Source organism: Arctopsyche grandis, chromosome 6 (genome assembly GCF_051622035.1).
Source record: "Arctopsyche grandis isolate Sample6627 chromosome 6, ASM5162203v2, whole genome shotgun sequence".
Classification (NCBI taxonomy): domain Eukaryota; kingdom Metazoa; phylum Arthropoda; class Insecta; order Trichoptera; family Hydropsychidae; genus Arctopsyche; species Arctopsyche grandis.
The window spans coordinates 17,227,744-17,239,938 of record NC_135360.1 but is presented as its reverse complement, the minus strand read 5'-3'; the positions used below and the strand labels follow the sequence as shown (position 1 = coordinate 17,239,938).

Sequence of the window (12,195 nt, the reverse complement as noted above, 5' to 3'; positions counted from 1 at the left end):
ATAAATTGAATTAAAACAGATCTAAAACTATCAACTCATTCCTGACTTATTATTTGTTAAAAAAAAAAAATTGTAGAATTCTTTGACTTATGTATATGTATATATACTTTTATTTACATACATAGTACATTTAAGGGACATGAAAAATAGTTTTTTTTTGTATTTTTCTGAATTTATTTGTAGAAAATACAGCATATTTTGTATTTGTCTTTTTCATACAAAACAACGAAATGGCATACCTGAAGCGGTGTAACCGAGGCGCGACATATTTGCACGAATTTCCATATAACATAATTTTCGTATGCTATATGACAACACTAACAAAACTTAACGAAATAATAAGGTGAACAAAACGTTCCGGTGAAAATAAATCGCAAATAGCTCAATAAATATCAGCGATAAAGTTAATGCACACATTGCAATGTGCAATTTTGTGAGGAAGTTAATGAACATATCTATAGATTTAACACGAATGCATTTAGTATATATGTATGTACATGCATAAATTTATTTATTTATTTAATATACTTGGGGGAGGCAGCAAAGCCGATAGAAATATATAGAATATGAAATTGAAATTTCATCTTTTCAGTCTCAGATAAAATACATTTTTGATGGTTTTGAATTAATTAAATAAACGTGATTTTTTTTATTGCGTGTGATTAGAATGGATTATAAATGAAATTCGGTTGATGTATGTTATGAAGGTTCTATAAACGTATTTCAGTACAAAATTTAGCTTTTTCTTATTGAATTGCTTGTGTGTATTTTTATGTTTCGTATTTTTCCTATTTTATTGTTGTTTTTGACTGTCTTCGTCGTAAATGTTTAGGTCCTGCGCCCATAAATTAATGCTACATATGTATGTACGTTCGAGGAAACTATAAAGAAAGAATTTTCCAAATTTATTTTTTCGCTCTGAATTCTAGATTTTATACGTGAAATTTGATCGCTTATATCTAACATAAGTTAAAAAGTCGTATTGTGAAAGTTTTTTGTGATAAAATTTCCGTTCAATAGTAAAAAGTAGTTCGTTAATTATTCTAATATACATATGTATAAGTTATTTCGATCAAAGTTCTCTGTTTACCCATTTGGAGTGAATGAAGTGCTAAGTGGTTTCTGGGTAACGTTTCCACTTAACTTCCCTCTGAAAGAACTGTTTGTTTACTACGCAACTTTTTCACGATTTTCCGTTATTTCCTTTGATAAAACTTTGTCGTTTTTCATCGCATAAAATCAACCCGAGAAATATCATACATATATATATTATTTTCTTAATAGAATATAATACTATAGTATAATAATTTTTTCATAAAAGATATTATTGTTGACGAATTTCACATTTTCACAATATTTTCCATTCATGTTAGTAAATTAAGTACACGTGTAGCTATTCAATATAACTAAAGCTTGTTAAATTAATCTTTTAATCAGTTTAAAAGCTTTTTATCAATTGAATACATTTGATTGTAATAATAGGTTTTAATTTACAAATATGAACAAAAATTAGACAACTATCTAATTATAATATAATTGTATAAATAAATAAAATAAATCTCTAAAAAAATATGTCATATTTAGATAGCTGAAAGCTTTGAATTATGAATATGATATCAACACTTTCAGGGTGAAAAAAAAATAGCTGTCGTTGCTGAAAAATATCCAAAAATGAAATATCACTTCACTTCATTCATTGTAACAAACAAACAAGCGGAAACGCTACGTTACTCAATTATTTTGCTTTGGCATATGAGTTGCCATAATAAATGTACATGTTTTCGTGAATCTTGCCATTTATGAAAAAAATCACACTTCATCAGTATTGCGAGAAATTGGCAGACGGCGCCACATCACTTCGGGCACTTCCTATGTGTATTCGAGGCATTTCCCTCACATTTCCGGTCGATTTTTCACACTTACACGCGAAAACAATGCGAAAAATATATATATCTATAGATCTAATAATAATGAGAGCATACCTAATGGATGTTTTAACTCGTTTTGGTGTGTGCATAAATGCGTTTCACAATGTGTGCAAGCTGCACTTTATTTTAAAGTGTCGCAAATGTCATGGCCGCGAAAGATGCGCACGTGAATCACCGTCAATTTTGAGTTGATGCCAAAATTTTCGGAAAATTTCAAACGAAAAACGTTTTTTATAATGCGTAATTTGTATAAGAAATATTCGCGTCGCATGCGAGACGTAATTTTTGCACATATCTATTGCACAACATATGAAACTTAAATTTCCGTGAATACATCTTGATTTAAATAAACCTGTAAAATAATGTATACGTATATAATAAAAATTAAAATTGATTTACCTGGTTGAATTTTCCAAACACGAATAGTTTATCTAAACACATTACTCAAAATCGATTGTCAACTTACAATATATTAATGATTAAGATTGTTTCGAAAATTGAGTTGCGAATTTAATTTAACTGAAATTTTAATGTTATTGTAATGAAATGTTCGCATTTGTTGAAACTCAATTGTCGATACAGTTGTTTATAATATAAATATACACCGAGAATATTAATATGATTAAATAAATAGAGCACAACATAGAACAAACAATCCAATAAATACATTACAAAAAATCTGAAAAAGTGCATTATAAGGGCTCAACATTGCAATCATTCAATATAATGTGATATCAAAATATGTGTGCTTTTAAAAACTATGAAAAATTCAATTAAAAAATTTTGCTTTTGAATATATCAAATCATTTTATTTTATTTATTTCTCTTTAAAATTACTGTAAAATAATTAGGACAATTTAAGTATGATTTTTCTGTTTGATTTGATATATTTTTAATATTGAAAAAACAATGTTTATCGATAATGTGAGTGTTTTATATATATAATGATATACATACATATTTGATATATATTCATGCTACATCTAACACCGAACACTTAATAATGAAAATACGAATAATAAGAAAATTTCAAATAAAACCATGATACAAAAATATAATGATAAGTTTTTCGCGAACCTTTGGAACACGGTTGAATCGCAGACGTTGAATTCACTATCGATCGAATGCGTTTTCACGTTTTGCACAGTATTCCCGTGAATGCATAATTTTCATCTACAGTCGAATTCGATCATAACGAATGCACACTTCATTAAATTCTACATCAGTGTATAGTAATCAAATTCTTAGAAAGCTTAATTTATCTCTTAATGCATATGTTCATATGTATAAATATAAATACGAAGAAACTGTACGTTTATTATTGAAAATGCATGGTATATTTCAACATAAACTCGGAACACTATAAATGCATAAGCGTGCAATCGATCAATTATACAAACGAAGCTTTCATTTAGAAGATACCTATACAAGAGTTTATTAAATTGATTTTTTCTAATTTAAGTGCATTCGCCATTTTCGATTCGGACACATTTTTTGACTGTGTTGTTTTCGCATTGATCGCGTGTGCAGCGCAACGGCGAATGCACTGATGCAACGTGCATACATAAGCGATTGACGCGACCCGCAGTTTGAGCATCGTCGCTAACGATCTGCCACGTTCCAAAGGGGGCGCGACTGATCAAAAATATAATAATACATAATAATAATAAAAATAGAAGACATAAAAATAAAAAAAATAAAAACATTGACACACATCGATACGACACCGTATTGTTAATATTGCATTTGGTTAATTACATAACTATATCGCCGTTTTATATGTGACTTTTGATCGATTTTTTTTATTTTATTTTTAATTTTTTTTGGATGGGGTTTATTTTTTTTGTATTTTGTGTCTGGTATTGCTGCACCTGTCCGGAAGACGGAGTTTGGAGGTAAGACGAAACGTCCGGCTCGACCATGCAGCTGCGCAATGAATCAGGGATAAACATGCCTAGCCTCAGTGGCTGAGCGCGGAGAGGCTGCGCCCCATTAGGGCCCCCGCGGCCCCCGCGGCGCGGATCGATGAGCGCTGGCCCCCCGGTATTTCGAGACGGTTCCCGCCCGGTTGTTGTGGTCCAGTCTGGACCGGTCTGGACCGAAATAGCAGACTGAGGCACGCTCGAGGCGCGGACGCCCGACTATTCATAGAACGCGCGTCCACTTGTTCCCCGACACAGCATTTCGCGACACCACGTCCGGTCGAACGTCGAGCATCGGAGGGGAGGTGTCACCCCCGCCCCCGCCCCGCCCCGCCTCCCCCCTCTCAGTGGCGCGTGACTGTCGCCGTACTGGTACGGAACTTTGACGCGCGCATTTTCCGCGGAAAACTCGCGTCCGCGTCCGGAAAAACCGGAAGTACCGGGTGCGGCGGAGGACGGATGGGAGTTCGGGCCGAGCGGTTTGGAGGTTAAGTGGGGGTGTATCTGTGTGAAGTCGGTCGGTGGGGTGGGGGGGTGTTGGTGGTCGGTGTGAAGGGGAGGGGGTGCGGCGGCTTTCGTTGCGGAGCGGTAGGAGCGCACGATTCGGCGCGCCCGGCCGGACTGCTCTCCCCGTGGCGCAAAGCTGCGCTCTTCCTCGGCGCCGCTACACTACACCCTGCTCACAAAGTGCACATCTCTCTCTCTCTCTCTCTCACTCTCGACGAACATTAAACAAGTCGTCGAAACCGAATCGCACAATGTGGAAATTTCACTTGATAGCAATCGTCATTCAAAAGGCTTTAGTCAACGGTGACCGGAAAAATGCACTCGAGATAGTTGCACTCTCGAGACATCCAAACTTTCAAAGATGCTCAAGAGAACTAACGCAATAGAATTCCTCAAAAAAGCGTCACGGGATATTTGTATGTTTTCTGAGGGTGCTAACCTTTTTACTTTATCTATGTACGTAGTAACAATAGATGAAGTTTTGTGATCATGCGAAAATTCGAACTCGAGATTTTGACTGATTCGAACTCAGAATCGATCACTGATCACGTTTTCATGATCTAGAAAAAATGTGTGTGTGTGTGTGTGTGTGTGTGTGTGTGTGTGTGTGTGTGTGTGTGTTTGTGTGTGTCTGTGTGTGTGTGTCTGTGTGGGTGTGTATTTTGGGGATATTTTTAACACCGTTAGTCCTATCGAACTGAAACTTAGTATCGGTTACTGAAATTCTTATCGACACGACGTAAATTTTTTTCAAATTTTTAAGTTGACCGGAAATGGTACCTCGCCTTATAGGTGTCCTCTTTTTTTAAGTTTTTGAATTCAATTATCTCCCAAACCACTAACTGAATCGGACTGAATTTTTTTTAAATATAATACAAATAATATTTTTTATAACCTCATATTTTTTAAATATTTCTATCTGAACCGGAAGCAGTACTTTTACTCTAGAGAATCGAAGTTTTTTATGTTTTTTTCAGAAACCTTTTGGTTTATTGAACTGAAATTTCATATCTAGTTTTATAAGCGCCTTTAAAAATTATGACTTCTCGAAACTGCGCTACTATTCGGTGCAATTTAATGCATCTTTCCGGGAAACGTATTCATTCGAATAGTTTTATTTTATTTAAATTTATTTGAATATTCATTTGTTGGATAACGTCACGGATTTACGAACCAACAATACTTACATATGTACTGACAAAGTCTCTTTCGAAATTATTATGTTGACTAATGTTCCCGTCTGTTTGTCAAAATAATTATTTTTTTATCATAAAATATTCTTAAAAAATACTGAACATTTAATTTGCTGCCATTGAGAACAAACGACTTGGATGTCAAAATTTTCCAAATCTGACCTCAGAAATATTTCAAACTATACCAATTATTATCTTTTCCAATTTGAGGTATGTATGTATAACCGAGGTACGCACCTGGGATCTTGTTATAGGCAAACGCTTACTATTGAGCTATGCTGATTGAAATATAATTGATACTTGATTTGAATAATTGAAATTAAAGTTTTTACATTTTCTTTTGTACATTGTATTGTCAATAAAGAATAATAGGAAGCTATTTTGAAAACTAACCAATGTTCTCTGATTACCTTTACCTTCTTCCAAATTACTTTTGCGCTCTAAGAACGTGACATGATTTATACCAAAGCCGCTTATGATTATCTGTACAAATCCACACCAACTCATAGCATAACATTAAAATCGTATAGTATTTTACACAGGGCCGTATGTTAATAAATCATTTTTACTATAAACACATCTTTACTGAGCAAAGCTCAGTCTTCCCAATATTAAGCATACGCCTTACTTTAGAGAGATTTTCCACACAGCTAATGAAAAGCGGAATGAAGCGGTATTGATAAGTGCGTCCTTCATCCCGATATACAGTGGTGCGTGTCAATGGTATCTATGTACTTATTTATATATTATAATCCAAGTGTATATGTCGTTAGTTTTTTATAATACTAGTTTGTTCGAACGAACCAAACTGGCCAGTTATATGTACTGTATACAAAAGAACAAATTGACAAACTACATAATTTGTTCAAGCACAAACTATTAGGCGTAAGTTTAAATGTTCTCAATTGTTTGCTCTATCTTCCATTCTCTGCAGTATCTATGTACTTATGTATATGCTATAGTCCAAGTGTATATCTCGTTATTTTTTGAAAATACTAGTTTGTTCAAACGAATCAATCTGGCCAGTTATATGTACTGTATACAAAAGAACAAATTGACAAACTACATAATTTGTTCAAGCACAAACTATTAGGCGTAAGTTTAAATATTCTCAATTGTTTGCTCTATCTTCCATTCTCTGCAGTATCTATGTACTTATGTATATGCTATAGTCCAAGTGTGTATCTCGTTATTTTTTGAAAATACTAGTTTGTTCGAACGAACCAAACTGGCCAGTTATATGTACTGTATACAAAAGAACAAATTGACAAACTACATAATTTGTTCAAGCACAAACTATTAGGCATACGTTTAAATATTCTCAATTGTTTGCTCTATCTTCCATTCTCTGCAGTATCTATGTACTTATGTATATGCTATAGTCCAAGTGTGTATCTCGTTATTTTTTGAAAATACTAGTTTGTTCGAACGAACCAAACTGGCCAGTTATATGTACTGTATACAAAAGAACAAATTGACAAACTACATAATTTGTTCAAGCACAAACTATTAGGCATACGTTTAAATATTCTCAATTGTTTGCTCTATCTTCCATTCTCTGCAGTATCTATGTACTTATGTATATGCTATAGTCCAAGTGTGTATCTCGTTATTTTTTGAAAATACTAGTTTGTTCGAACGAACCAAACTGGCCAGTTATATGTACTGTATACAAAAGAACAAATTGACAAACTACATAATTTGTTCAAGCACAAACTATTAGGCGTAAGTTTAAATATTCTCGATTGTTTGCTCTATCTTCCATTCTCTGCAGTATCTATGTACTTATGTATATGCTATAGTCCAAGTGTGTATCTCGTTATTTTTTGAAAATACTAGTTTGTTCGAACGAACCAAACTGGCCAGTTATATGTACTGTATACAAAATAACAAATTGACAAACTACATAATTTGTTCAAGCACAAACTATTAGGCATACGTTTAAATATTCTCAATTGTTTGCTCTATCTTCCATTCTCTGCCTTCTATGCATGCCTGGGTTGAAGTGTTTTAAAAATGAGCGTAAATGCGAATTATGACAACGTTGTAATGCAGTTTCCACAGGATTTCTCATTTTAAATATTCCATGCTTTATTTATATAACAGTTTTGAAAAAATTTAAGAGTCAATAAATTTCTAGTTAGCAATTACTTTATAAATGTTAGAAAGGTTTTTATTTTTGATTTAAGTGTATTCTGTAAGAATTATTTTTAAATAAGATGAGTTGAATATATATTTTTAGTAACGGTGTGTTTCGGTCGCGTACGACGCAGCACGGCCGTCACACGAGTATTTTGTACGTAAAAGCTGCGGGGTGAGGGGTGGGTGGATGGCGATGAGGGGGAGAGGAAGAGAGCTTTTCCGAAAAGCTCCGAACGCAGATCGGTAAGCTCTCGGCAGTTTCCGCCAATTTTCCACGCACACTTCGTTCGAATCGAATATACAAAACACTATTTTCACTCTCCGTACACACTTGTATCGACAGAAATTATTCATTATGATCCACGATGCCCGTGGAAAGTTACATTGTATTTAATGTAATCACATTAAACCCCGTTCGACGGCTTACGGATGACAATATTGGATACAGACTGCACTTGAATGGATGACCGTTAAGCGCACTGCGTGCCATTGGTCTCGCAAATCCGCATTTGAATAAACCTAATCCTTAGAATAGGTTCACCTAAATAGTAATATACATATCTATGTATGTATGTACATGAAACAGTTGTAAAGTTAATTTTCAATATCATATGTATGAAAATTTTCGTGTCTGTCCCTACGACGATAATCAAAAACATTAAGAATATAAAGCGTAGGACGAGTTTCGAATAATATCGTACAAGAAACTTTTTGATATAATCGAATTAATCTGTGTTTAACATTATTAATGTATCAAGTTAGCAGTGTTTCAAATAAATTACGAAAAACTTTTATATAAAGACAGTTTAATGCGATTAACCGAATCACTGGGCGAATATTGCGAAAGAAATTAGCGAGCAATTTATATCATAAATGGTAGTATGTGTGTGTCTATATACATATACGTATGTATGTATATATGTGTCTACGTTGAATTTGCAATCCCCAGTCTCTACGAGGACTTATCTAAAGGTTTAGCGTTATATGTAATACGGTGAGATAGCAATTGCAATACTAGGGCTGTCAACCGCGACTTATCGACGATGCATTTTCGCTTTTAATTTATTATATAATAATTTAATATACCTATATAAAACCCAAATCTTAGAGTATGTAAATTACTATCAATATATGAAAAAGTTTGACATGCAGGTTTATGAACATTATATTACATATATTTAAAACGGTTAAGATAACTATTTTTTCATATACTAAAATTTATTTTAATCTATTCACTTGAAATGTGTACATATTTTTATTCATTTGTTAGTACATATATGTACGAAATATAGTACGAAAATGACCCAGTTTGTTTTTTTTATTAATGAGCTGTACTGTGAATAAATATGGCTAAAATTTTCAATCGTAAAATAACACTAGTAATACTCTAAATATGATTATTGTTAATAATTGAAATAAAATATAGGATTTGGTTTGTTTGGGTAAGTTGCACCCCTTGAGTATGCAAATTTGCAACATAAATAAATAAATTAAGTGACTTATCTCGATGCGATGTATGGATCTACGTACGGTCTAATATGTGCTACGCTTGGGAATAGGGTGACCATATTTTCTTCAATATAAGTCGGTATCGACAATTCATTATGAATTTTAACTAACGTCACACATTTTATTTTATTTTATGTATATACCAGGAAGCCCGAACAGGTAAAACCAATGCGCCTTCCAGACAACTAATTAAAAACATTGCACCATTTTTTATTACATAAATCGCTGTATTTCGAGAGGCTGAAGAACACGAAATTAACAATTAATTAATTAATTAATTAATCTATAGATATATCTATGAATTTAGACTTTTTTTACATATTGTACATAAATTAAATTCAGATATTTGTGATATAGCGGGAAAGATGGTTTTTGCCAGTTTTTTGATGGAGGAACCGTTTCAACAATGAAATCAGATAAATTGGCAAACTCTGATAGGAAACGATCGATTTGGAGTCACAAATATCCAAGTCTGACCAGCAGCATTAAAGATAAGCACGAGATTGAATCCGGTAACCTCTCGGTGCTAAACATAAACGCAACCACCGAGCCATTACTGTTGGCTACGTGTACATATTGTACGTGTATATATTGTTAAATTCTAAGCTTTGCCAGTAAATCCTAGCATTTATCATAGTGAAGTGGTAATAGTCTAAAAATGCTTGTAAACACTTTCATTTTAGGCTTTACAAATATTATAGTTTATAAGAAAACAATTTATTTCGTGCAAAGACAATTTTCGGACTTTTACCACTATGTCAAGATTTTCCAGTAAAATCTGGTATTTCCTAATTTGGAACTTTTACGGTAACATGTGTAAATAAATATCATGAATATAAATACATATTAGAACATTTTTCAGGCTTCAAAAACGTTATATAGGACTCAGATAATATATCAATCATGATATATTAACAGAGTCTTTGAAGAAAATAATATTTTAAATTTCATGGATTTCGTGGTCACCCCACTTAATCTAAATGGCGGTTGCTTGCAGATATCTCTCCCAGCTTAGTTTCAAGACATAACTCAACTGTTTTTGTAAGGGATCCAGCAAATTTCTCCTTATAAAATATTCCGCTAAAGAGAGAATAAGGGCTTTAGTCAAAATCACAAGATATGATTATGTGTATTATCTTTCCATCGATAGATTGTGTAGTAAGTATGTTATATTGTGTATTCTATGTTATATTGTTTATTTATTTCAACGATATATTATCGAACGAATATTTACCAAAATTATATGGATAACACACACTTCCGTAAGTAGAAGAATACTATTTTTATACAGAAACTCACGTATTTATAAATCATATATGTATGTATGTATTTATGTTTAAGATTTTTTTCTACCTCTTAATGGTATTTTAATGACATTTTCCATCAACTTAAATAAAAAAGATCCACCATTTAAAATATATTTTCCAAAATTTACCATCTCATCTCGTTCAAAAACATTCTTCGAATAATTTAAATATTAACTATAGCAGATAAAACTATGAAATTATGAGAAATGTGCTTTTTATTTACATACGTATATTTCAGTTGCATTTGAGTGTGTGCGACTGAGCCTAATATTTGTATTTTCATAAACCTCAAGTTAAACTTATTTTATGGAAATATGCATGAGGAAAATTTCAATCCAAAATTTGGTCCAAATTTCTTCATCGAAATATATGTATGTATATTTATTTTCATACATACATACATTTATCTATGTATGAAAATAAATATACATATATTACGTTCACATTTATATGTAGACATATAAAATTGTACATACTACATATGTATATATGTACATATGTAGTATGTACATAATTTAGGGTTTCTGTATTCCCGGACTTTTTCAATTCCCGGGACACGGGACGGAGCCCGGGATCGTTCCCGGGATTCCCGGGATCCCGGGACAGATGTCAAAAAATCTTTTTTGTTCAATTTAATATATTTTTTATTAGTAAAAAAAATATTTATTTATTTCCAAAATATAAAAAAGTAAACAATACATAATATATCTATTAACTGGTAAATGTAATTGTAAAAGTAAACTTATTAAAAGCACCTTCTTAAAAATACTAAAATATTTAAATGAGATTCCGAAAGCCTATTTCCAGATTTGGTACAAAATTTCAAGCAATGGAAAAAACTCTTTCAGTTTTGCTCGAAGTTGGTTTTACTCTTTAGGACGAAAATATTTTTTTTAAATTATCGGTATTTTTTCCATTCAGCATTTATATTTTAATTTATTTTTTAATGTCGAGGTTATTTTTTATTTACGTTATTTTGTATATTTGTATTTTATAACTCCTTATTTAATTCTTCATTCATCGTCAAACATAATTGTTTCATCTTCGTCCGAATCTAAAAGAGTTTCTTCCATTATAGAATCGCCAATGCAAGAAGGATATACTCGCTTCATAATAGTTTCACCGTAGGACCTACATTCGCTTTTATTACAACATTTAAAGAATATTTTGTTCGGTATAAAATTAGATTTTCCAAAAATAGAATTACAAGAAACGATTTTGGCTAAACGCAAAAAAAACATTATGCTCATAAAACTTCCACGTTCTGGGAATGCGCTGTACTTACTGTTAAAAAACAAACCTTTGAGAATATTTTACGATTCTTTGTGTATTTGATTTATTATTTCCCTTCGTACAGTCATGAAAATGTTGTATAATCCCAAGATTTTTTTTAAATCCAATTCCCGGGGTTCGAGATAAGAATTCCCGGGATACGGGACAACAAAAACTCCGTGAATTCCCGAGAATGTCTGACCCGGGTCAGACATTCATATGTATGTATATTTATATCCTATACGTGTACATACATGTATGTATGTACATATACATATTAGTGTTTTAAAAAATAATAATGTTAGTGTTTTATTTCAATGTTATTTGGATTGTGAAGGAAATTAAATTAAAGCCATTCATTTTTATAAGTTTTTTATATTTTATTTTGCTTTCTGAAAGACAGACAGAGGTACAC

At 32.3% G+C, this 12,195-nt stretch overlaps 1 protein-coding gene across 16 annotated transcripts in view; it reads right to left on the bottom strand.

Moving 5' to 3' along the window:
- NfI (Nuclear factor I) overlaps positions 1 to 4,521 on the bottom strand; it is a 32,823-nt gene extending 28,302 nt beyond the window's left edge. For 8 of the 16 annotated variants that reach the window (XM_077433985.1, XM_077433987.1, XM_077433996.1 and 5 more), the window contains exon 1: positions 3,800 to 4,521. In XM_077433985.1, the coding sequence (XP_077290111.1) occupies positions 3,800 to 3,880 (81 nt within the window). In that variant the 5' untranslated portion in view covers positions 3,881 to 4,521. The remainder of the gene's footprint in view (positions 1 to 3,799) is intronic. The other 8 variants (XM_077433993.1, XM_077434000.1, XM_077433990.1 and 5 more) reach the window with 3 other exon arrangements.
- Between the last annotated feature and the right edge of the window lie 7,674 nt (positions 4,522 to 12,195).